The sequence below is a fragment of the Apiospora aurea genome, assembly GCF_038362705.1.
Source record: "Apiospora aurea strain CBS 24483 chromosome Unknown utg000002l_segment0_segment0, whole genome shotgun sequence".
NCBI classification, from domain to species: Eukaryota; Fungi; Ascomycota; class Sordariomycetes; order Amphisphaeriales; family Apiosporaceae; genus Apiospora; species Apiospora aurea.
Window position 1 is genome coordinate 1,442,800 of NW_027117389.1, and position 25,369 is coordinate 1,468,168.

The following is a 25,369-nucleotide window of genomic DNA, read 5'->3' on the forward strand; positions in this document are numbered from 1 at the left end:
TTCTGCTTGTGACAGACGGTTGTTAGAGGGAAAGAAACGAAACTGGGGTGGCTGAGGATCGTCAAGGGTAGCTCACGAAATGGGTCAAGTCGAGTTCAAGTCAAGCCAAGTCGCAAGAAGAGGATGTGTGAGGATTGTTGTTCGATTAAATACGATCGATCGAATGAGCATTGAATGGGAGAGGAGGGGGAATGCATGGCCGGGCCAGTTGAAGCACAGGGCCAGCCGGTGTCTGACAACTTTCCAGTTTGTTGAATTCCTCAGCAATCGCCCACCCGGCGAGACACCCGACTTTCCAAAAAGCAACTGCTTCCAGCCATCGCCAATTGAATTGCGCATCGCAAGTCGTACCTGCCCCTCGCCCACATGAATAAGGTGCTTGGGTGCATCAGGATGTGGAAGGTGGGGTTTTGTCGGGCAGTTCGGGCGGTGGTCAGCCACTGAAACAGGCGGTTAGGCGGGCGCCCAGAGGGCAGCAGCACAGAAGGCGGGGTAGTAGCTTCCGTTTAATTCAATCGTGGTGTCAGCAGTGCAGTAAACCACATGCGCCAACAGCAAGACTTTGCGTTGCGCTTTCTCTCCTGCCACCGAACCAATCATTCATCCAAGACAGCCCCACATGCAACGACCAGCCAACAAACAACGCCCACTCCATTGCTGTCGGATACAAACCGCCGTCAATAAGAAGATCGGGATCTGAGACAGTCATGCATTCGCTGTTCCATTCTATTTCCCGGGGGAGTCTACGTAGAGTCTAGACCAATGCGAGCATTGCGAGAACGGCCAGGGAATCTCACAAGGTTCCATCGTGCAGTCCAACCAAGATTTCAGGATTCTCCTTGTCAAAACTGCATTTGCTGAGTGCCTGTGTCATACCCTGAATTGTGCTCTTGAAAGCCCAACTCAGGCACTTGACCGCTACCTCAGTGGAAGATGCATGGAGCCCATCAGCCACTCCATCAATTAGTCGAGTGTCTCGACATCAAAAGCGGGCATGTCGCCATCCTCGTCTTCACTCCAGACCTCGCGTGCCTCATCGCTCGACTCGACGTCTTCGCTGGACTCTTCTTCCAAATCCTTAACCTCGGGCAAGTGCTGCATCCAAAGCCAATCCTCCAAACCGAGGACTGAGAAATGATACGGGACAGAAGGTCCATGATGCTGCTCAAGGAGGCTTCCAAGATAATCGTCCATGTCCCGTTGTTTTCGGGTATCAGGGTGGTCTAAACCACCCTCGGTTGTCACGATATCCAGATGACGCTCTGAAAAGATCTTCGCTCGGATGTAGTCCTTGTGTATAGCTGCGAGCGTCGAGGCGAGCTCGTAGGTGTCGGGCGCATGGGCGAAGTCGAGGGCGTTGGATTCGATCAGATATCGCTGTCGGTAGGCGAAACGGAGGCATACCTCAAGCGGCTCGGTGGTTGACTTGAGGAAGCCCTCGATGGTTTTGATCTCCATGATGTCGGCATCCATTTCTTTACAGATATCCTCCGGGAGTGTGCACGCCTTGCAGCTGCAGGTGAACTGGAATCCGTCCTGGAGGGTCTTCTGACGTACGTCGCAGGTCTCCAGATTGATGTAAGTGATGGTGATCTCTTCGCCCGGTTCAATGTCGCGGAGAGCGTAGACCGTCATCTTGTGAAGATGGTCATTCCATTTGGTGCGAGCAGAGGGAAGACAATCGTGATTGAACTGTGACCCCATAAGGAAGACACCACCTTCGCCTCCGGGGCCATATGCCAGGGCGTTGGTCTGGACGATTCCAAGCGGGATGGGAAGGGTCTTGCCATGTATGTTGCCGAGGGAGAAGAAGGCTCGCTGGTCACCTCGTGACGCGCTTCGTAGCTGCTTGAGGACAGCATCATTGAGAGCCTTGGCGTTGGGGGCTTCATCCAGCTTTGGTAGGGTGATGAAGGGCGACTCGGCATGGATTCTGGTGCCTTTGGTGATTTTGGATGCCGCAATTACACCATTGCCTTTGCCCGGGACACGCTGGATACTGAACAAGGCCATGGTGATGGATGCCTGTCAAAATATGCGAGAGCGACTGATGGCCTGCCAACTCTCAGCGTTAGTCTTGCTCTTCTAGGAACCACCAAGATGTCCCAGAAGCAAATGAACAAAACTGGTAGGTTAATTGAGATGATGACAGATGAGGAATAAGCATTGGACTGGGAGGAACATCCATCAACAGTTACTTACCTATGGTTGCTGGTCAAGTGCGACCGGATCACATAAACACGGTAGTGTTCATGTTTTGGTCCCAAATAAACAGCAGCTCCGTTCAAAAGCTGGCCCAGCTTCCTGGCGATTGATAACAATCAAGTTTCGGCGTTGATAACTGCTCAGCAATTTCAGAAGCCTAACTGATTTGACAATCAAAGAAACGCCCTGCCAGGTGCCTGTGTGGTTTCCTGTTAGTTGGCAATCCATCTTGGGTGTGTCACTCATCTGCATTCTACACATCATTCCTACAATGAATCCAAGACCAAGGTCTTCTCGTATTTTTACTTCATTTTTCATTAACACCGTTCTTAAAACGAAAACCAGAGTACCCACTATCTCTGTCATCGCCACAGGATTACGATATTTACCTATTACCTACCGCCTTTCTGAACTTCAAAGCTACATGAGCACTTGACAAGAGCGTGACTGAAATACAAGGCTACCGCTGCAATGACCTTCTCAGAGGGTTCTAGAATGAGAAGTGTCAATACTGTATGTGATCCCCTTTTGAGGTTCCCGTTGCCTTGGCACAGCCGTATGTTTCTGAAAGCGAGAAGGCATCTCGCTTTGCTCTTGGAACTCACCATCATTTACTTTTTTCGTTACTTCTCAGTCTGGTTCATGGTGCCTGGTCAGTGTCAAGCTCACATACCAATGTGCTTTCTGAGATGAATTACCCCATCAGCGGTTGGTACGATCCTCGCCGTTGTTAGTTGTTTGTATAACGAAAGAATGTTTCTGACAGATATTTGGCGTTCCCTGGTTTCTGAGAAAACGGTCAGTCAATAGCCACCTTATTAACAACTACATTTAATATTCATGTGTTTCCAACTGTCATCGTTTCTGTTGGTTCCACTCACCAGTGGGATTGAAGATAACTAGGAAAACCTTTTGATAGTTTTCTTCTATTCAAATGCCATGCTAAAGCATGGTCCACGCAGACATATCCATGAGAAATCCTGGTACTCAAATCCTCTAATCAGGGCCTTAATTATTTGTCAGCATCAGACGAGTATACAGTCTCCCTTGCTTACGACATCATCGTAAGTCTTTTAACAAAGGCTACACATCTGTGGTGCTGCTCAGACGACATGTGCCCCTGGCTCGTAATTCAGAGGCCTACTTTGCTTCACCGTTTCAGATGGCTTGAAAATGCATATGTAGGGAGGAATAGATATTTCACAAAATTACAGCAATAATGATCCTTATAACACCACCGAATACATGACGTACTTCTCTCTCAAGTTGTATCATCGAAACCGCGATGTGATGATTCTCGGGTGTATTGTAACATCCGCCAAAAACTCCTGCCCTGTCTTCCAAGGCGGTATCCTGAGCATAGAACATCCCAATTGCTGGCACCGAAAGTAGGTAATATTACATGAGTTCACTGCAGTATATTCGCTGTCAGCGAACATCACCCCATGACCTAAATATGGTCCTGCCCACAACGTCTTCTTTTCCCAGTTCACCGTTTCTTTAGGGTTCATGCAGTTGGATCGTCATGCGTCGGTTCTGTTTTCTTATCGTAGCAAAGTACGACCTCGTCCGCCGCACCAATCCAGTTGTGGTACAACGAGATCGCGGCCCTAACCCCCTTACATCCGTAGCAGACTTTCAGCATTATTAAGTGGAACGTAGTAAGCCCGTTTCTTCAGCCCTACACGGCATGCATGGCCTTGGCAGATGCGATCCCATCTTAGCTGTACTGTCAAGCTCCCTGCGTAATCCGTATACTTGGAAGCCAATAAAAGCACGATGTGGCGTCTGTTCCACTGTGTGCGTCTCAAATCTTCTTCCACTCACTCTCTTCGCTCAACAAGTGCTGTTAGATGCATCAGATCCGATTTGGCAACCATATACTACCTACGGGCGAAGCTGTGATCACAACCCTATCATGCACGATAGAAGCGCCTTGAGTCCCTGTCGAGACCGGTCTACTGGTGCTCCTCGCTTACCTTGCTGAAAAGTCGAAAGATCAATACACGGCTATTCGTGGCCATGGGTGGAACCACCCCAACTACCGGGCCGCCCAAGGTCATCCACGCCGCGCTCTTCAAGATGGGCACCAGGTCTATGGCCGAAGCGTACAAGATCCTGGGCTACCACGCTCACCATGGCATGGACGACCTCTGGGGCAACCCGTGGGAGAAGCTTGAGAAAGCCGCCGAGGCCAAATGGCCTGTCTTGGCTGGTCCCAACGCGAGCTCGGCAGCAGCCGACTCAACACCACCACCGAAACCATTTACGAGAGAACAGTGGGACGAGCTCTGGAGCTCCTACGACGCGATCACGGACCTCGGGTCGCCCTTTGCCGACGACCCCGTCCAGGCCTACCCGGACGCCAAGGTGGTCGTCGTACAGCGCAAATTCGACACCTGGTGGCCCAGCGTTCGTTCTGGGGTGCTGAACGCGATCTTCCGCAGGTCGCTGGACCTCGTCCTGCAGGTGACGGCGATCCCGCCAGTCACGTCGACGCGCAAGCAGATGCTGGGGTACTTCGAGGTGCGTCACCCCGGCGAGATCGACGAGCGCAAGGCCCGGGAGGCGTACGAGCGGCACTTCCGGAGGGTGCGGGAGCTGGTGCCCGCGGAGCGCCGGCTCGAGTAGACCATGGGATCCGGATGGGAGCCGTTCTGTGCGTGCCTGGGCAAGGAGGTCCTGAACGTGCCGCTTCCGTAGGTTAACGAGGGCGAGGAGTTTCGCAAGACCAGCGACAAGGAGTATCAAGTCACCTTGATGAAAAGGTGGACTGCGATCAAGCCCTGGGTTTTCACGGCCTTGTCAATTGGAGCTGTGGCTGTGGCCATCAAATATCGGGCAGGAGTGGCGGCATACTCACCTTAACAATGGAGTAGGACAGACAAGCGCTGCTTACACACGGATGCAATTAGACGACCAAATCTACCGCGCCATCCAAGCGCGGATGTGCAGCATCGTACCGAACCGCACCGAGTGCAAGCGTGGCGCAAGCTTGGTCAATTGATTTCCTATGTCCGGAGTATGGCGTCCTAGACGTCCCGGAATGTTTGGAGCCAATAAGAAGACACAGCCCCGTTCACGACGGCCAAGGGCCATCCTGCGACTTTTGTCCAGTTGACGACGTCTGGGCGAAACTTTGCCCTGAGTCGGATGACGAGGACGGGAAAAGCTGTCGAGTCGCTGCTAAAACATAGGCGATCATCTGTCAAGGCGGGAAAAGACAAGATCGGCGTTTGTCGCGGGAGCTGGCAGGCTGGCAGGTTGGCAGATTAGGTAGCCGCCGCCAACGCCAACTGCCAACGGAGCATGCAGCTTGGCAGGTGTTCTGAGAGCTCGAGGGTCAATCATTCAGTCATAACAGTGAAGTGGAAGCGCTCCAGAAGAAATTGCCGCCGTGGTGGGTGTTGCTGTGCGTTCCACCATCGCCGCCTCGTATTGCGATATCACCGAAAAGTCAAAAATAGCTGTATGCATCTCATTTTGAACAGAGTCTCCGCCAAGTCGCACATTATTGATTGATTGATGGGTGATTGGTCACAGCGAAGTCCAATTGAAGATTGGGAACGGATACGGCGGCCAGCTGCGGACGCCAAAAATTTGAGTGTAGATCGGCCAGGCTGCCAGTGGGTTAGGCTTTGCATAGGCGGGCCAAGTTCTGGGCCAAGCAGCACGCTAGGCTGGGCTAGGTCAAATTGGCGCTGAGGCCCAGCAAGTTCTGAGCAAGAGTCCCAGGGATAAAACGTTGACCGTCGCAGAGAGAGCGAATCACACGGCCGGTTTAGGGCATTCATGCAAGGAACACAAGGAACAGGGGAGGCCAAGTCCGCTGCAAAACTGCGTTGGCCCTGGTTTTCCCCAGTTTCTGGACCGAATGCCCCTGGCCAACACCGCCTAACATGCCTTATCTTCGGTACTTCTACTGCAGGTAATGTTGCACTGCAGCAGGTACAAGCCCCCTGAGCAGTGAGATAAGCCGCCACGGATCGATGCGCTTGTCAGAAGCCGACGGCCGACACCCAGACACCCCTTTCCAACTCCAACATTTGCTCCTCTCTCTCCTGGGTTCACGATCCAATGCCATGCATTGCCATGCCACTGCGCAATTGACCGATACGAGGACGCCCGTCCAGTTGCATCTTTCTGCGTACACGCTCATTTGACACTTGCATGCTCGCACAAGCCAACCCGTTGTTCAATTGAGGAAGGAGAAATTACTGTACTGCCCACTGCCCGCTGCCCTGTGCTCGAAGGCGATTGATTAGCTGCTCCTCCTTTGAACTCCATCGACGCTCATTTGCGACATCTCCACCCGAGATCCAGAGCAGGTACAACCGTTCCTTGGCCTGCCGTGTTGTTTTCTCCATCTGAAACATCACACCAACTCCCGACTCAGTCGCCCTGTGTCCCCTGTCCTGTCCTATTACATCAGACAGGCCTCCCTCGGACGGATCTTCTGTCTGCCTTTCCTTTTTTCCTGCGTGCAGCATCCATTTTCGATTTCGACGACCTACAGCAACGCCACACTCCTTTGTTATCGGGCTCTCGCTTCACCCATTGTGTAGACAGACGACGCCCTTTGCTCCAGTCGCTCTTTTTCTCGAAAGAAGTGGTTTCTTGGTTATTGACTAGGCTAGACGAGTCGTCAACTCATTCCGACCACGACAAGCACCGCGATCGAGAAACATGCCGTTTTCGCAATAGATATCCAACATAATATCGTATCCATAGCACCTGCGGTGCTACCCGCGCAGTCGCTCATTACAGATCTGCCGTCGAGACTTCATAGCTTACTGAAGTGCTCGCCATTCGCTCCTTCGAATCACTATTCTACGATCGAACACCGGCAAGATGATGTCGCCATATTCGATCGTCTCAGCCTCTGCGCTGCTGGCTTCGCTTCTTCTCACCCCCGTTTCCGCCCAATTACACTCCGACTGTAATCCCATGAAGGAGGACTGCCCTCCGGATCCAGCTCTGGGTGCGGCACACACCTTCAATTTCAACTCGACACCACCCATGGGCGTGTTCAACACGACCGCCGGCACAGTCAAATACGACAAGGACACTGGCGCCGCTTTCACTATCAACAAGCAGGGCGAGTCTCCGACTCTGACTTCCAACTTCTACTTCTTCTTTGGAAGAACCGAGGTTGTCATGAAGGCTGCGCCCGGCCAAGGTATTATCAGCTCTATCGTCTGGAAGAGTGACGTGCTGGATGAGGTCGATTGGGAATTCCTCGGAACCAAGCCTGAAGAAGCTTCGAGCAACTACTTCGGAAAGGATCGCCGCGACAACACCAATGCCGGCTACCACAAGGTCGACGGTGGTGTCCAGGCTGATTACCACAACTACACCTCCATCTGGACCAAGGAAAAGCTTGAATGGTACATCGACGGAAAGCTGATCCGAACTCTGCTCCCCGACCAGGCCAACAAGACCGACAACTATCCTCAAACCCCCATGATGCTGAGTATTGGTATTTGGGCCGGTGGCGATCCCAGCCTGCCCCAGGGAACCATTGACTGGGCCGGCGGTCCTACCCAGTTCGACAAGGGCCCTTACACCATGTATGTCAAGAGTGCCCGCGTGGAAGATTTCTCCAAGGGCACCCAGTACGTCTACGGCGACAAGTCTGGCAAGTGGGACAGCATCCAGATCAAGGAGTAAGTAACGCCCAATTTTTATCGACTATCTGAAATAACTTGACTAACCTTGTTACACAGACCTGAGAAGGAATCAACAGCCGTGGAGAACATTAACCGACCCCCGCCCGAGCCTGAGAAGTCCGCCTCGGAGAAGTGGGATGAGCTGCCATCCAGCACCAAGAACGGCGTTTATGCTGCGGCAGGTGGTGTCTTCGCCCTGGGCGTTATCGCCCTTCTGGTTTACTACTTGAAGCAGAGAAGCAAGGGCCAGAAGGAGGCCGCTGCCTATGCCGCGGCGCAGGAGGCGGAGCGCCTGGAACTCGAGCAATTCCGCAAGGAGGGCCGAGACCCCGACGCCCTGGACTACGAAGCCACCGAGTACAACCCCGCCGCCATGGGCAAGGGTTCTTCCGTCACGGCCTACACCGCTGTGCCCAACGACCATGACCGGAGCAACTCCTTGAGCAGTCTTACTGGCGCGCCCGGCCAGACTGCCGCCTGGGACCCTACCAGCGCCAGCGGCGGCCCTACTGGCGCTGTGCCTCTTCTCGCTCACGACCAAGATGGTGCCAACGGCCCTGCCCGTAGCAACACCTTTGACGGGCACGCGCCCCAGAGCCCCTCCCAGTACGGCCATGAGCCTCCTCGGAGCTTGACACAGCACTGAGGCGCGTGAGCCAGTCGGAGCCTGGGGTTTCTTTCCCCAGGCTTCTGTGTGTGATGGATCTCTGCTGCTTGATGTCCGGTATATTAAAAGCAAAAGTGTTCTCTTGTCACGATGATATACGAAGGTTTTTCTCTTTGTCGCCGGGGCGGAGTAAATCTCGTTCTCCCCATGTAATAGACAGTGCGTCCGGGAGGAAGAGCGGGCTCGTCATTTTGCTTGTGTATATATATCTATGTGGTCTGTGGTAGTAGGATTTGCCCGGTCTCTTTCCTTTTCCAAAAAAAACAACAACAACAACAAAATCATCTCGAATCATATATGGGCCATATACCCGCCCCTCTGTCCTACGTACATAGAACGGCCTGATTTGGGAACTGGGAGTTGGGATTCCTTTGAGAAGTCATGTGGTTTGTGATCTCGCGCCAAGATAGAAGTGACCAGCTAACTGCGTTATCTCTTGACGTCGTTCACTTTCGGTCCTTATTTTCGGTAGAATCCCCTGTGTGTGTTTGCAGTTATTTCAGTCCGTCGCCGACAGGTGGATGAGGAGTCGTCAGAGTCGCCTCCGTCATGACTACCTCCATAAGGGACGCACTGTTAGTAAGAAAACCGAGTCGTCGGATCAGGCCGAGATATGCGATGACTGATACTGATCAACAGGCGGGCCCTTCCGCTTGTCTCGACTATTGGACGAAATGAGGGCAGGGCTGTCATACAGCGAACGATGCGAAGGAGCCGGGCCCCCACCACCTCCTCCTCCAGCCGCATTGTGTATTACGCGTCCGATCGGAGGCTGCCCCAGCTGAAGATCAATTTTGATGCATCTGCCCGAAGTCCCACACGGCGCTACTATTGAGGCGCCGAAGTTTATTTCGACGTTCGTACTGCACGCGGTATTCAACCAGCGCTACCAAAGCTTTCCAACATCCGACAATATTCCCGAGCATCGGCGGGGCCTGGATGACTGCATACGTCTGCCGCGCATATATCTACCTTGCATGTAGAGCTGCTGTGTAGTTGGACCGGAGTTCCATCCGAAACTTGCGGTAGGTGATATCTCGCACACAGAGTTGACCATGGCGTGGGTGTAGCGCCAGTATGTGCGATGAGAAATCTGCCTGACATAGAGAAGGACGATATCCAACGCGTTTGCGTGGACTTACCTTGGCTACTTCACGGTTACTTCAAGCATTACGGGTGGCTTCGAGGTACTAAAAGATTGCCTAAACGATAACGTGCCCCTTCTCTTGTTGCTTCTCAACATTAGCTGGGCGCATACCAGGATGTTGGAGAATGGAGAGACATGATTGAATTGGAAAAGCTACCCACAACATAGACTTTCGGGTCTCGAGTAAGGGACTGGAGCTTTAATCAACTTTGTTCGTGTTCGTAATAACCTTGCCCGCAGCTGGGATAAGAGCATCCTGGGATGGCTGTAAACTGAGTTTACTTGGTGGCATCGCCCACCCTTAGGGTTGAATCTGTATCCCACAGATCCTAGATAGGGCAATCTGACCGAAGGCTGGCCGCCGGGCGGGATGCCTTCAGAATCTTGGGCATTTGTCATATTACCTGATTGTAGCCAGGGCTTTCTGCTTAGGTTATGTAGCTCGCGGAAACCAGCAGTGATATCGGTTTATCTGATTCGCCCGTCCTTGCCAAGCCCCTGCGATGAGAACTCTTATTTGACTGCCACTGCAGTCGCCTTGACGCGCCACTACACTTGCAAGGAACTCCGCTTGAGCCATATCTCGGTACGGAAGCATTCCTAGCAGCTCTGCTGGGGCTCTCGTCTGTAACGAAACCTGAGATTTTGATCTACAGGATATACAGTACGGTGACAGAAAGATTAACACCCCCCTCTGCTAGATCCCGAAAAGTCAAATACTAGACGGCGAAACTTGACCTTGGTAGGTATAAATTCACTGTCTATATTTGACTTTTTCGGGATCTAGCAGGAGGGGTGTTAATCTTTCTGTCACCGTACTGTACTGTATCGATATCTCTAGCTGAGGCTGAATTTAGGGCCTCCTGGCGCCTGCCAGCAATTGAAGCATATGTCATCTTCGGGCCTAGTCGGAGCCGGCGACTTTCTAGTCGGAAGCCGTCCTGCTAGCTTGCCGGGGTACACGCCACGGGCTTGTACTAGCGGCCTGGCTAGTGTTGAAGCTGTTGGGTGATGTGCAACTGATTCATGTATAACAGTCTTGTCACAACAATGATGGAATCAAGCCCTCAAGGATTGGCAAAGAAATCATCATGGACAGTACCAGTTCCTTAAATAATTATGGGGGACCATGGGCCTATTTGGCGCTGTTTCAAGCTTTATATACTAATAGAAGTGGACTTTGGACTGCTGAATACACACATGCTTGAGTATCTATCATTATTCGTTTCGGCAATCTAGAATATATCGCATGCCCAATTTCCTCCTAATCTGATCTGGGTGCGGAAAACTTTCTATTCATACTCATCGATAGACTCTCCACGCCATGCAGCTCTCGCACCTCCTCAATCTCGCCCTACTGTCCTCCACAACCAGCGCTGCCGGCGGCTGGGCTTGGCCCCCTGGAAATTTGCACGGGGCGTGCAGCCGAAGAGCAGCGAGACGAGCGAGGACCGGCCGCAACAGACCTCGTCAGTCGGCGTGTACCCTACCAACACGAAGCCCAAGCAGTACGAGACATACCCGGTGATGCCCCCGCCGAAGCCGCAGCCCTCGACGACGACGACGACGACGATCGCGGGAGAGCAGCCCGAGAGTACTTCAAGCGGCGGGAAGCAGGGGTATCCGCAATCTCCGCACTCCACCGCCACCGTAAAGGTCTACGCCACCGTCTCCGAGACGCACGAGAAGTGCTCGACGTGCGGAAGTAGCAGCACGCAGGGGGAGCCGAGCACCGGATCCGCTACAGTCACTCTCTCTGACACCGAGCAATCTTCGGCGCAACCGGGTACCACTGCCACCACTGCCACCGTTGCCACGCCGGCTGAGACGTCGACGACGTCGCCCGAAGCGTCGGAGGAGCCCAGCAGCACCATGGCCGCCTCCTCGCCGTCTACTTCGCCGCCGGACACGCGCTCGACGGTACATATTACAGTGACGAAGCATCGCACGACGACCATCACGGTGCAACCGACGCCGACGGCGCCGTCTACTTCTTCGACGACAACGGTGCAGGCGGAGGAACCTAGTAACTTCCCGCAACCGGGCCCGGATGTGGAGAGAGGTGGCTCGGGAGGTGGTAACTGAGGTCTCAGTTGTTGAAGAGAACATCTGATTCGAAAATACGCCATAATAAGGCTGTCCGGGATCAATCGCAGATGTATACAATGCTGGATGTTCCGGAAGCATCCAATTGAACAAGGCTTGATTGAGTTATGCTTGAGTTACCTTACGTAAAGAGACAAGTAGAGGAACAGATGAATATGAGACCTTTCCATCATTCAATGCAGCGTGCTCTATCTCGGTTGCTTGTCGTTTCACCATTCCCAAACAACCCATATGTTGGGAAAAATGAGTCAGCCCCCAAGACCGAGAAAGAACACAGCAACAGGCGTTGGCAAATTCGCAGTTTAACCCTCAGTGCGAAGCGCTGCGTCGCGATGCAAATCCAGACAAAATGAACGGCTGTCGGGAGAGCTAGGCAAACACCCCCTTTTTGCCCAACTCTCCCCCACTTTCCCTCCCTTCGGCGTCAACCCCCAATCACCAACGCCCCCCTGCGAGAACCACTCACCCAGCAAGACCAAACGAACCAATTCTGGTGCATTCGACTTACTGCTTGCAAGTCTGCCAGTTGACGTGCAGCTGCTGGGTGAAGGCGACGGTGGCGTCGTCGTCGGAGATCTGGCCGAAGGCGCTCGAGTTGGTGCTGGTCAGGGCGATGCGGTTGTTGATGTTGAGCAGGCCGGTCTGGCCGCAAGGGGACCAGATGACCGACGTCGTCGGGATCTTGTCCTCCTTGGTGTACACCTGGCCGCTCTCCCAGACGCCGCCGCCCGAGATGGAGGTGCGGGTCGTGGTCTGCGGCCATAGCAATGGTTAGCAAAGGAGTCGTCGCCTTCGTCCCTGGTAGGGGTGGGAGGAGAGATGATGGTGAACGGTATGGAAGGAATTGGGGAAGAGGGTCGTGGGGATGTTGGCAGCAGAATAGGAAGTTTTGATGTCTCCCGGTGAGGCGAGAAGATGACAGGAAGACAGAAGGCGAAGATCCGTCTACTGCAAGGAAGAATGGCGAGAATGGAAGGAAGAGGGAAAAACAGAAAAAAAAAAAAAAGAAAAAGAAAAAAAAGAAAAGGTAAAGGTCCACGTACCGTGGCCGAAGCATCCTGCGAAAAGTAGTACGTCGACAGGAAGGTGCCCGTCACGCCCTTCTCGAGCTGGGCGTAGCCGTGGTAGGTCGAGTCGACCAAGGCGTACTGGAAGCCGCCGGGGTACTTGAGGTTGAGGTGGAGCTGGCAGTTCTTGGTGCGGTCCCCGACCTGGGTGCCGGGCCCGATGTAGGTCTGGAAGCCGTCGAAGCCGAAGGTGATGACCTTTGCAAGTTTGAGTGGGCAGGTGTCAGCCAGGTGCTGGGCGCTTCACCCCGGAAGAGCCGTGGGAGGATCGGATGGGGTTGAAAAGGGGGAGGGAGGCTAGATGTTGAGAGGCTTACGGTTCGGTCAGGGGAGATGTCGGTGGTCACCGTCCCTTGGGGACAGCCGTTACCGGAGGATGAAGAGCTGATGATCTGGATGCTGTCGGGCGAGGGAAGGTCTCCATCGCCGATGATGCCAATGGGGTTGGCGGCCGCGAGGAAGGGCAGAAGGACAGCGGCGTAAGATCGCATCTTGGAAAGAATAGGAATAGGGGTTGGGGGTAGCGGTATTGATGTGTATGTTCGGGAGAGTGGAAGATGCGGTGTCACTATGCTGATCTGTCAGGTTACTGGGTGTTAGGCTTGCTGAACGGGAAACGATCGACCACGATGGGTGACATCGGAGTTGTATTTATACTCGTCTCGGTTCTTAGATAGGATGTCTCTTGTTGTAAACATGGTGTTACGTTCCAAGGCCTTGTACAGTGTCTTTCCATCACTCCTCCGCGTCTACTTGCCCTGCTCGTAAGGCGGTAAGCACCATGTTCCCTGTTCCGCACAACGAGCGCATGCATAATTTCGATGCTGACAGGAGCTGAGGAAAATTCGTATCTAGAGCGTGGCTGCTCGACGTCCATCGTGACATGTCGTGATGCAAGCGATTCGATAGCCAACTGGAGATGGAAAGGGAGGCGGCGCTAGCCACGATAACGAACAAGGAATTAGATTGCTCCCTGCACAACGCAAAGAGGCGGGTTCCACTTGCCTGGCGGCGTCCCAGCAGCTGCCGTGGACTTTGCGGTTGAAGTGGGAAGCGAGCAGCTTTAGATGAAAAACATATTAAACAAGGAGGTATAGAACGACGAGAACCTGGCTCGAACCTGGCCTGTGGAGACGTATTCTTTAAATAGAAACCGAAAGCTCATGACAAGCTGAACCTGTGGTAAGAGGGAGAGAGTAGTGTGAGATATGTTGTTAGATGGTCTATGGTTGGCCGTTCAACGACTGGACCGAGAAAAGGTGGTACGGTGAGAAGAAGGAACAACAGTGAGAGAAAAAAAAAATTGATAATATCTTTGTGTGTGAGTAAGTGAGATGTGGCTCAATATCGCAATGGAAACGTTGCTCCAAGGACCTAACACGGGATTCGACGGGACACGATTGTTTCCACACCGCCCCGGGGGGAGAGATCTAGGTCCGGCCTGTGGGTCAGATTGCCATGAGTCTGGGTCTGCAAGGTGGCATTTGATGCTATTTTTGCCTCGGATTAGGGGTTCTGGTAGATTAAGCTTAATTGCTCTTGCATGGGCCATGTGACGGCCAGCTGGGCTCATCAGAGGGTTGCCGGAGGGTAGCAGTGAGGCATACTCGGAACCTCTGGCCTGGGCTAGCCTGCGTTCAACAGGGGGCATCGAATTGAACTGGCGTGGTTCGGCTCGGGCCCGGGTGTGTTGAGGCGAGCTGAGTTGAGTCAGGTTTCGTGTCTCCTCGGCATTAAGCGAGCCATACGAGCTGAGACTCGCTATAGAGCGTCGATAGTGGGAACAATCGGTGCTGCTATGATATTCGGCTTGGGCAGTAAGCCAGAAGTTTCAACAGAGGAAGAGTGCGGTTCTTTCCGCATCAACACCGCAATGGTAAATGTTAGGTGGGACAGCGGAGACTGGGTGAGTTCGGCCCAGGATCGCCGCCGTGTATCGTTGGGGTTCCCGCCATGTTACGGAGAGCAAGTGTAAGCTGGATTTGGTAAATGTCCGCTCTAGCCAATCGCTGGCCCTAGAGGCCATTTTAGCCTCTTTGCCGAAGTTCAGGGGTAATCTACATGGCATGCAAGGATGACTGGCTCGTAAGCACTCACTCGCATGGCGCAACGGTACACCATCGTGTTCCACCGCAGCCTTCAAGAAGGATGAGAGGGAAAAGCACAAGCTAAAAGGGTCGCGCCATAGCCCCAGTACTGCTTGAGAAAACACCTTGGTAATACCCGGCTGAATGGTGCGCATGCGGGTAGAATGGCCAGAACGTTCTGACGCCAAACTACACGAGACGTAACCTGCCATGACATGGTAACCCACCTCCGTATGCGATTCCAAATTGGCAAAGAACCCAGCCCTCTACATACATACATAGAGATGCGACCAGGTGTGGAGTTATATGGAGCCGATACTACCCCAGGCTGACGAACGGGCCAAAAATGGAAGCAGCACATAGGGTCCTTCCAGGGTAACAGCGCAGATGGGGAAGTGTGCTGACAATGCCCCTCATACCGACTGGGACGAAATATCACCTTACAGGATGCGATTCGTTGAATGGCATGTTCAATCACCCAGCAGTTGTCCAGAGTCGCGGGGCACGCCGATCGATAGATGTCGTTTACACAGCTGAGAAGATGGGGGTTCTCGACGTGGATCAACCCTCAATAGGGAGTTGCGTGGCTTGGCGGCTTTTGCCCATGGCGACACGGACGGAGAAAAAGAGGCAACCAGGCAAGGCAGATTGAAAAAGTGATTTTTTGAAAATATGGCTAGAGGCTAAAGCTAAAAGATCCAATGCATTCCAACATTAGGGCCAGAAACGCCGGCAAAGCACGATATGCGACAAGAATCCTTTCCTTTCCCTCAAGCCGACTCAGCCGCCTTCAGCAGGCCTGCCAGGTTGATGCTCTTCGGGCGTTCGATGGGCAGACCGAGGGCACGATCCCAGATCAGCTGCGCCAGCGGGCCCAGCCCGCGGCTGACGCCGAACGTCGCGGTGTAGTACAGGGTCTCGTGGAAGCCGTAGTGGTGGAAGAGCACGCCCGAGCTCGAGTCGACGTTGGGGTACGGGTTCTTGGTCTTGCCGTGCTTCATAAGCACCTCGGGCGCGACCTCGCTGTTCAGCTTGACCAGCTGGAAGACGGGGTCCTTGGCGATCTCCGGCCGCGACGAGGCGTAGTCCATCAGGGCCTCGAAGCGGGGGTCGGGCTTGCGGAGTACGGCGTGGCCGTAGCCGGGAACGACGCGGCCCGAGTTGAGCGTCGTCCAGAGGTAGTCGTGAACATCCTGCTTGGAGTAGCTCGACGGTATCGACTTCTGCATCTGGAGGATCCATCGAAGCACTTCTTGCGCGGCAAGGCTAGTAGGGCATGTCAGTAAGTTTTTTTTTTTCTTTTTTTTTTTCCAAAAGCAGATAAATAGCTTAGGGACAATTAGCTTACCCGTGTAATGGTCCAGCAAGGCCTTGCAGACCGGCACTGTAGGAAAGGAAAGGATCGCTGAGGGCGCTTCCGACCAAGTGAGTGGCGTGCGCGGAAACGTTTCCGCCCTCGTGGTCACCGTGGAGCGCGAGGTACAGTCTCAGGAGGTCCTGGAAGTTCTCGTTCTCCTTGCCGCCCTTGCCGAGCATGGCGGCGAAGTTGTAGGACCAGTCCTCGTTGATGTCGACGTCGGCGGGAAGGGCGCCGCCGCCGCGGTACGAGTTCTGGTAGATCTTGGCGGCGATGGTGGGCAGCTTCGCCAGCAGGCTGATGACGTCGTCAAACGTGGGCTCCCAGTAGTCGGCCTTGTTGATGCCCACCTCGTACGCCTTGGCGAACTTGGAGGTGTAGTTCAGGGCGCTGACGGCGATGGCGAACTGAGTCATGGGGTGCAGGTCTGTGGGGAAGCCGTCCAGGATCTTGTTGACGAAGTCGGGCAGGGCCGCCTGTCCGGCGAGTTGCTTGGAGAACTGGCGGGTTTGGTTCACCGAGGGGACTTGACCTGTGAGGAGCAGCCAGAACATGGCTTCGGGCAGCATCTCTGTGCCTGAGCGTCCTTTCGGGAGCTCTTTCTGACAGTCCTTGATGGTCCGGCCATGGAAACGAATGCCCTCATTAGCATCAAGAACGGAACCTTCCCAGACCATAGCTTTCAGGCCTCTGCGCGACACGGGTCATTAGCACACGCCACATCGGGGGAGTTTAGACGGGACCCGGATATACCTCATGCCGCCAATGGTATTCTCAATCTTGACTTCACCAATGACCTTGTTGCCATTGGCCTTGACCTTCTTCAGGAGCTCCCGCTTTGCAGGGATGACCTCCTTGAGCGTCGTCTTCAGGTCGGGTTCGGATGTGGAGTAGCATCGCGCGGATGGTATCGCGACCGCGGAAACAGCTCTGGGCTGGAATGAGACGGTCTTAGTTCACAGTACACAAACTCAATTACCGAGCAAATAGTGCAATAAAAGATCCCAATCTGGAACAGAACGAAAATAATGCATCCGTATTACTTACGCGAATAGCGCCCAGAGCCCTCGTCGTTGTTCGTATGTTCATGGCCATCTTGACTGTCGGACTGGTTGAGGGACCTCGGCTATCCTAGGGTGAAGAGGATGGGTGTACGGGTTGATGGAGGAGAAGAGAGCAGAAACACCAAAAATGTATTTATTATCAACCACCTGCTTCGTTGACGGGGACCAGGCCTTCTATGACCAAGCAAGAGTCAAGATGAGAGAATTACTTGGAAGGACAACTTGCTCAGAAAATCGGACAGGCAGCAAACAAAAACATCGACCTGCATTTCAAATCGAACCACCGGAAGAGCACTTCATCGAGTTAACCGAGCTGTTTGGCACGTCCAATTGGATGCTCGCTGCTGGCCTGGACGGAGGCTGGTCCTGACGTACTATACGCAGCGGTGTGGGGTTGAAACAAGTACCAGTCCAGGCATATTTTGGTGTAGTGGTACGGGGTTGGGAGAGCTTCAAGGACGAACGGGAAGACAGACACATCTGACATTGATCCAGGTGAAAGGGGTCGGTCATTTCACAGAAGATGGGTGACACAGCCAGCAACCAGACGGACAAACAACGCAGTGCACCGTCGAGGAGCGGGAAGGGTCCGCGTTACCCCGCGGTGAGCCGAGGATAGACTGGGGGCTAATCAGGGGCCAATTGGCCAATAGCTGGGCGCTAAGGACGGGGTAATCTAGCGGGTATCACCCCAACCTGCCCACTTCCACTGGGGAGCTTACGTGAGTAAGGGGACCATTGGGGGGGGCTCTAGGGGCTCGGCTTAGCGCTTCTCGTCGGCAGTGGGCAGCTCAGCTGCTGTACATTTCCACTCAGCATTGGAACTTGCATCTCCGTTATGTCGTAATACCGAACCTCGGCCGAGCAACCACGGCTTTTCCTGACTCTGTGGCAACCTATTCCAGACTGCTTTATTCCCGCAGGTGCTGGTTACATCTTTGGCTTGGATTTTAGCGACCTAATTTCCTTCCCAACAACCCATATACCCGAACAAGTCGTGACCCAGCGACAACAGCACAGCACGATGCTTCGAAGAGCTGTGTTCAGAGCTCCCCGTCGGCTCGCCCTAACGTTACGCACGCCGACAATATTGGCCGCCACGCGCGCCTTCTCGATAACCACACGCAACATGTCTCTGCCGCCCGTAGAGCCGCCGCTATCCGCCGGCCTCCCGTCCGACTCCTTCCAGCTCCTGCCCGAGGCCTCGAAAGCCGGCGCCGCCGAAGACGCCCTGTACGAGCAGCAGATCAAGGACGTGGAGGCCTGGTGGGCGACGCCGCGGTACGCGGGCATCCGGCGGCCCTACACCGCTGCCGACGTCGTGTCGAAGCGCGGCTCGCAGACCCAAACCTACCCGAGCTCGGTCATGGCCCGCAAGCTGTTCAACCTCATCCAGGAACGCGCGGCCAAGGGGGAGCCCATCCACACCATGGGCGCCATCGACCCCGTGCAGATGACGCAGCAGGCCCCTCACCAGGAGGTGTTGTATTTGTCCGGCTGGGCCTGCTCCTCGGTCCTGACCTCGACCAACGAGGTCTCGCCCGACTTCGGCGACTACCCCTACAACACGGTGCCCAACCAGGTCCAGCGCATGGCCAAGGCCCAGTCGATGCACGACCGCAAGCAGTGGGACCTGCGGCGCAAGATGACGGTGCAAGAGCGCGCGAGCACGCCCTACGTCGACTACCTCCGCCCCATCATCGCGGACGGCGACACGGGCCACGGCGGCCTGAGCGCCGTCCTCAAGCTCGCCAAGCTGTTCGCCGAGAACGGCGCCGCGGCCGTCCACTTCGAGGACCAACTGCACGGCGGCAAGAAGTGCGGGCACCTGGCGGGCAAGGTCCTGGTGCCCACGGGCGAGCACATTAACCGTCTGCTCGCGGCGCGCTTTCAGTGGGACGTCATGGGCTCCGAGAACCTGATCCTCGCCCGCACCGACTCCGAGAGCGGTCGGCTCATCTCGAGCGCCATCGACGTGCGCGACCACGAGTTCATCTTGGGTGTCGCGGAAGAGGGCATCGCGCCCCTCGCCGAGACGCTGCAGGAGATGGAAGCCGCCGGCGCGTCGGGCGCCGAGATCGACGCCTTCGAGGCCGAGTGGGTCAAGAGCACCAAGCTCGTCACCTTCGACGAGGCCGCCGTCGCCCAGCTCTCGCAGCAGGGCGTGCCGCAGACCCAGATCGACAGCGGCTACACGGCCGTCGTCGCGGCGAACCGCGACATGGGCATCAACAAGCGCCGCGAGCTCGCCAACGGCCTGCTGACCGGCAGCGACAAGCCCGTCTACTTCGACTGGGACGTCCCGCGCACGCGCGAGGGCTTCTACCACTTCCGCGCCGGCATGCCCGCCGCGACGAAGCGCGCCATCGCCTTCGGGCCCTACGCCGACCTCCTCTGGGTCGAGACGGGCGACCCCAACGTCCAAGTGGCGACAGACCTCGCCCGCGCCGTCCGCGCCGTCCTGCCGGGCAAAGGGTTCGTGTACAACCTGAGCCCCTCGTTCAACTGGATGGCGCACGGCTTCACGGACGCGACGCTGAAGTCGTTCATCTGGGACATTGCGCGCGAAGGGTTCGTGCTACAGCTCATTTCCCTCGCGGGCCTGCACAGCACCGCCACCATCACCAACGAGCTGGCCAAGTCCTACAAGGACGACGGCATGCTCGCCTACGTGAATCTTGTGCAGCGCCGCGAGAAGGAGCTCGGCTGCGACGTGCTGACGCACCAGAAGTGGAGCGGGGCTTCGTACATCGATGGCATCCTCGGCGCCATCCAGAGCGGCAGCAGCGGGACTAAAGGGATGGGAGACGGGAACACCGAGGGGCAGTTCCACTGAAGCCTGGGAAAAGGGAAAAACATGGTGGGAACGATATAAGTGGTGGTTAGCAGCAGCATTGGGCGGCGTTTCTGGCAGCATACATATCTGATATCTATCATTATGAATGGTTAATCATTACCAACTTACCTAACACGGGCACATCGAGTGAATAAGTAACAGGGCACAGTTTAGGAGTAAGCATTTCATGCGAGCTTAAAGCATTCTACCATCTGGCTACAGAGATTGTGTTCTCATCAGCTGAACAGATCGAAGCTCTCGTTACAACCCAGCCAAATCCAATGGACTTCAGCGAAAAGACAAACGCCGTGCTCCATATCTCCAGGAAAAACAACCAGCCGCCTGGTTCCCACCAAGCCGTCATTCCCAGCGTTCTATGGTCATCAAAGTGTGAGGAGGACGGAACGAGAAGTCTCGAACCGCCTCGTAAAAAGTCTATATCATGCCCGGTTTTTAGGGTCTTTTCATTCAATCACAGTGCCGGCTTGATCCGGCCGAACCTTCAATCGAGCGAATCCTTGGAGGCGTTGTTGGTGGGAGCCGGGGCCGGGGGCCCCTCGGGGGTGACGTAGGCCTTGGTCATGCCGCCGTCGACGACCATGTCGTGGCCGTTGACGAAGCTGGCCTCGTCGGAGGCGAGGAAGACGACGGCGTGGGCCTGCTCGACGGCCTCGCCGAAGCGGCCGGTGGGGAAGTGGATCTCGCGGCGCAGGCGCTTGGCCTGGTCGTCGCCAAGCCAGTCCTGGAGGAGCGGGGTGTTGAGGGGCGCAGGGCAGAGCGAGTTGAAGCGGAAGCCCTCGCGCGCGTGCACCATGGCGAGCTCGCGCGTCAGGGCCAGCACCGCGCCCTTGGACGCCGTGTAGGCGAGCTGCGGGGTCGCGGCGCCGGCGAGGGCGACGACCGAGGCCGTGTTGATGACGCTGCCCTTGGTCTTCTTGTTGCGGCGCAGGGCCTGCACGGCGTGCTTGCAGCCGAACCAGACGCCCTTGACATTGATGTTCATGGTCAGGTCCCAGATGGCCTCGGGGGTGCCGATCGCGTCGTCGTCCTTGGCGTGCATGATGCCGGCGTTGTTGAAGATGACGTCGAGGCCGCCCCAGGCGTCGAGGGACTCGACCGCGGCTTGGACGGAGGCTTCCTTGGACACATCGCAGACCTGCGGGGTCGCATTGCGCGAGCTGTTAGAATCCGGTACTCTTTGGGTGTTGGAATCGGCAATTGGCTGCGAAAACTTACCAATGTCTCAACGCGCTTGGCGTTGGGCACCAGCTGTACGACTTTGGCCTTGGCCTTCGCCAGGGCAGGCTCTGAGATGTCGGTCATCAGGACGCTGGCCCCCTCCTTGGCGAAAAGAATGGAGGTCTCGAGACCAATGCCACTGCTCGTTGAGTCAGCATGTCTGTAATTCCTGTATTTTGTAGGGAAACACAACATGCTGCGTCTAGATGGCGCAGCTATCGTCGGGCTGGGGGAGCTTTGGTGGCTTTTGTGATTGGGGGACGGAGACCTACCCGGCGGCACCAGTGATCAAGGCATTCTTGCCAGCGAGACGTCCAGCGGAGCTCATTGTTTCTTCGAGTCCTTGTGTATGGCAGATGGGAAAGAGAGGGTATACGCAACGTCAAATGCTGAAGAGAAGGAGTGGTTTCTTGCAAGGTGGAAGACAAGACGAATCGAGGGAGAGGCAAGTCGCTACTCAACCAGGCGGTGGGTGGTAGATGTTGGATGCTTGCCAGGTGTTGTTTGACTCGCCTCGCTGCGATATAGGAGCTTCGCTTGGCGGGGTGGTGCCATTTCCGTGACTACGGGAAACCCAGAAAGAGCGGAGACATTTTTGGATTGGCCATGATAACGTGCCGTTCCTTATCTTGGGATTGGCACCAGTCTCGAGTCGAGTCGAATCAAGCACAGTAGGCCGGCTGGACGGTTGCGTTGGCGGTGACAGTCTTTGAGGTCGAATTTCACTCGATGAATGCTCGAAATCCGTAAAATCTCTCGCTCGGATATATCTGCATGTACGAAGACGTAGACAGCTAAGCCTATTACGCGCCGGCGATCCCGGCGTCTTGGAAGAGCACATCACGCACTTCTTTTAACCTTGCGACAACGTGAGCTTCCTGGGTTGTACATCCCGAAGCAGGCAATGGACTGCACCTACAGGGATTGCGACAGCTTGACTCGCTACCTTAATTCAAACCTTGGTTCCTTAGGTAATAGATAAGCTATCACGAAGATTATCAGCTATCTGGGGTCTCGTGTCCAGTTGCACGCGTAAGCCACTTTGGTCGGTAGGGATAGAAAGAGGACATTTTAATATTAGCGATATGCCAGTTGCAGCTTTTTGGTCGTGGGATACTACAGGCGAAGTGACTGAGGAAGCCGGACACGACAAGACTCCCGTCCGGCGTGTTGAAGCTGGCAGCAGTGGGCAAGTCTGGCAGTGACGTTGTACCCCGCCATGTATGCCAATGCCCCCAAAACCAGCCCCGCGAGCCCCTGCATCTGGATAAGATTGGGCCACTTTTAGTGTCTTATCGTCCCAAAATGCCATTGTCAGATTGTGTCTCAACTGAATGTTCGTCTCAAATCCGAGTAGGCCTGGATGTTGCTTCCAGAGCTTCGTCTGGTGATAGCATCATGGATGTTTGTTCTTCTGGAATCTCTTTCTCTTAAGCCCAAGTCTCTGAGCGCATATCGGCTGGCGGAGAGACCAGCGACAACGGGCGGGAAAAGAAAAAGAAATGCGGGAGCATGACCCGGATGACCAGGGATGCCTTGGCGATAAAGCGTGCATCCGTCTACGGGGTAGCATGGCTTATCACGATGGCTGCCCCACGTCATCACTTGGTTTTTGAGGCTGGCGGGCTGTACCGCTACACTGCAAACACTAACCGGATTCCCTCGACCAGTCTCCCACCCTCTTTCAGTACATTCTTTCGCTGCAATTGGCTTTGGTTTGGTGGTTGATTGATTCTCCCTTGTTATTCTTGCCAGTATCAATATACACATAGATCTGCTGCTGCTTCGCTGCAAAAGAGTTGCTCCCTTCTTCTGCATTCCCCTCTTTCGACATTGATGCGACATACCGTCTATTGCGATCGCATTCAGACCTCGAGTTGATCGAAACTTTATAAACACCCCGAATCGCTCTCTAAGAATTACGCCCCCGAAACCGAGCCAAAATGTCTGCGCCGCAAGAAGAAGTCACGTTAGAGTCCCTGTCGGAACTGCTGAAAGATGACAACAAGGTGAAGTTGGCCGGCATTGATGTCGATGGCCAGCTTCGGGGCAAGATTGTCTCTAAGAAAAAGTTCCTGTCCGTCGCCAAGTCCGGCCTGGGCTTCTGCTCGGTCATCTTCGGCTGGGACATGCATGATCTGCTCTACATAGAGGAGCTCAAGGTCAGCAACAAGGAGAACGGCTACCACGACATTCTTGCCGAGGTCGACCTCAAGAGCTTCCGCCGCATCCCTTGGGAGAACAATGTGCCCTTCTTCCTGCTCAACTTCTTGGATCCCAATACCCAGGAACCCATATGTGCCGACCCCAGAGGTCTCCTCAAGGTCCAATTGGCCAAGTTGAAGGCCAAGGGCTTGGATGGCATGGCTGGAGGTTCGTATCTGCCCTTCTTGTCCCCCCAATGCCACCAAGTGACTGTGCTGACTTCTTGACCACTGTAGGCGAGCTGGAGTTCTTCCAGTTCAAGCTAGCCCCGAACGAGACGAGCCCTGCCGCATTCTTGCAAAACAACCCCGCTCATGCCCTCTCCTCGCTGACCGAAGGCATGTTCGGTTACAGCATTACTCGGCCTGTACACAACCAAGACTACTACTATGATATTTATGACACATGCGCAAAGTTCAACTGTGATATCGAAGGATGGCATACCGAGAGTGGCCCGGGAGTGTTCGAGGCTGCGCTGGAATTCGGACAGGTCAGCGAAATGGCGGATCGCGTCAGCATGTTCAAGTACGTCGTGAAGTCGGTTGCGACCAAGTACAACATTGCGCCGTGTTTCATGGCCAAGCCGAGATCCGGGCTGCCTGGCAACAGTGGTCACTGCCATTTCTCCATTGTGGACAAGGACGGCAAGAACCTCTTCTACCGGGAGACCAAGGACGAGAACGCTCCGTACCCCGACGCCGCATACCTGAGCGATATGGGACGGCAATTCCTCGCTGGTTTGATTGAGGGCTTACCCTACGTCATGCCGATGCTCGCGCCCACCATCAACTCCTACAAGCGTCTGGTGGAGAACTTCTGGGCGCCAGTGACGGTCTCGTGGGGCCTGGAACACCGTGCTGCCTCCATCAGGTTGATTTCGCCCCCCACCGCGAAGCCAGGCGCAACACGGTTTGAGCTGCGCGTTCCTGGAGCTGACGCCAACCCTCACTTCGTCATGGCCGCGCTTATGGGTCTCGGATGGCGGGGTATCGAGAAGAAGCTGGAGCTGACGACTCCTCCGCTGGGCAAGGGCGAGGACGTCGGCGGTGGCAGCGATCAAGGCATCAGACTTGCGAAGAGCTTGAAGGAGGCGACGGACATGTTCATGTCCAAAGACAGCATTGCTCGCGAAGTCTTCGGAGATGACTTTGTGGAGCACTTCGGTGGTACACGACGCCACGAGATTCGGGTAAGTCTTAACTCTATCATCAAACTTGGCTGCAGGCAGAGTACTAACACGATTATCATAGGTGTGGGATGAGGCGGTTACGGAATGGGAGATCAAGCGCTACATTGAAACGGTGTAAACAGCGACGTACTTCTAGGATACCCACGAGAGGAGTAAGGCGTATTATATATACTCATATATCGGTCCCGGTGAGCGGGAAGGATTGAATTTTGATGATCTCAAAAGATAGGTTCTGAAACAATACACACCTTGATTGAGACTTTGGCTATGCCTTGTCGAACATTCGGCTTCTAAACGACAATGTGAATCTGGATGACTGCGCCTCAACTCCGGAATGTACGAGCTACCCCTATTCCAGCGACTACGATGCCCGCATACGTGCCTCGCTGGCCACCGTTCAGTCAGTGGACCGTACGCCTTGACGCCTCAGCTGCTGCACGCCTCCAGTGAAAGCGCCCGTGCACCACGTGTAGGCGAGCCGTCGCTTAAAAGTTTCTATCACAGTTATCGGTGTGCGCTTGTTGTCCTTAT

The 25,369-nt window shown here is 54.9% G+C and overlaps 9 protein-coding genes across 9 annotated transcripts; 5 read left to right on the plus strand and 4 right to left on the minus strand.

Moving 5' to 3' along the window:
• Window positions 1-963: 963 nt before the first annotated feature.
• PG986_002844 (uncharacterized protein) lies at window positions 964-2,013 on the minus strand (the record flags this gene model as incomplete). Its single annotated transcript, XM_066839066.1, has 1 exon — window positions 964-2,013. One exon carries the CDS (start codon window positions 2,011-2,013, stop codon window positions 964-966), a length of 1,050 nt encoding a protein of 349 aa, XP_066704130.1.
• Window positions 2,014-4,227: 2,214 nt separating this feature from the next.
• Window positions 4,228-4,836, plus strand: PG986_002845 (uncharacterized protein; the record flags this gene model as incomplete). Its single annotated transcript, XM_066839067.1, has 1 exon — window positions 4,228-4,836. The coding sequence occupies one exon, from the start codon at window positions 4,228-4,230 to the stop codon at window positions 4,834-4,836; it is 609 nt and encodes a 202-aa protein (XP_066704131.1).
• A 2,220-nt stretch (window positions 4,837-7,056) lies between these two features.
• On the plus strand, window positions 7,057-8,520 carry PG986_002846 (uncharacterized protein; the record flags this gene model as incomplete). The annotated part of the gene is made up of 2 exons (XM_066839068.1): window positions 7,057-7,871; window positions 7,932-8,520. 2 exons carry the CDS (start codon window positions 7,057-7,059, stop codon window positions 8,518-8,520), a joined length of 1,404 nt encoding a protein of 467 aa, XP_066704132.1.
• A 2,259-nt stretch (window positions 8,521-10,779) lies between these two features.
• PG986_002847 (uncharacterized protein) lies at window positions 10,780-11,773 on the plus strand (the record flags this gene model as incomplete). Its single annotated transcript, XM_066839069.1, has 2 exons — window positions 10,780-10,786; window positions 11,001-11,773. The coding sequence occupies 2 exons, from the start codon at window positions 10,780-10,782 to the stop codon at window positions 11,771-11,773; spliced, it is 780 nt and encodes a 259-aa protein (XP_066704133.1).
• A 531-nt stretch (window positions 11,774-12,304) lies between these two features.
• PG986_002848 (uncharacterized protein) lies at window positions 12,305-13,352 on the minus strand (the record flags this gene model as incomplete). The annotated part of the gene is made up of 3 exons (XM_066839070.1): window positions 12,305-12,547; window positions 12,838-13,059; window positions 13,179-13,352. Coding segments are annotated over 3 exons (639 nt in total), but the record flags the coding sequence as incomplete, so codon positions are not given.
• Window positions 13,353-15,718: 2,366 nt separating this feature from the next.
• On the minus strand, window positions 15,719-17,400 carry PG986_002849 (2-methylcitrate synthase protein; the record flags this gene model as incomplete). The annotated part of the gene is made up of 4 exons (XM_066839071.1): window positions 15,719-16,214; window positions 16,297-16,995; window positions 17,059-17,240; window positions 17,353-17,400. The coding sequence occupies 4 exons, from the start codon at window positions 17,398-17,400 to the stop codon at window positions 15,719-15,721; spliced, it is 1,425 nt and encodes a 474-aa protein (XP_066704135.1).
• Window positions 17,401-18,393: 993 nt separating this feature from the next.
• Window positions 18,394-20,205, plus strand: PG986_002850 (isocitrate lyase; the record flags this gene model as incomplete). Its single annotated transcript, XM_066839072.1, has 1 exon — window positions 18,394-20,205. One exon carries the CDS (start codon window positions 18,394-18,396, stop codon window positions 20,203-20,205), a length of 1,812 nt encoding a protein of 603 aa, XP_066704136.1.
• Window positions 20,206-20,707: 502 nt separating this feature from the next.
• Window positions 20,708-21,772, minus strand: PG986_002851 (NAD(P)-binding protein; the record flags this gene model as incomplete). Its single annotated transcript, XM_066839073.1, has 3 exons — window positions 20,708-21,361; window positions 21,442-21,604; window positions 21,717-21,772. 3 exons carry the CDS (start codon window positions 21,770-21,772, stop codon window positions 20,708-20,710), a joined length of 873 nt encoding a protein of 290 aa, XP_066704137.1.
• A 1,615-nt stretch (window positions 21,773-23,387) lies between these two features.
• On the plus strand, window positions 23,388-24,956 carry PG986_002852 (uncharacterized protein; the record flags this gene model as incomplete). The annotated part of the gene is made up of 3 exons (XM_066839074.1): window positions 23,388-23,817; window positions 23,886-24,838; window positions 24,900-24,956. The coding sequence occupies 3 exons, from the start codon at window positions 23,388-23,390 to the stop codon at window positions 24,954-24,956; spliced, it is 1,440 nt and encodes a 479-aa protein (XP_066704138.1).
• Window positions 24,957-25,369: the final 413 nt, after the last annotated feature.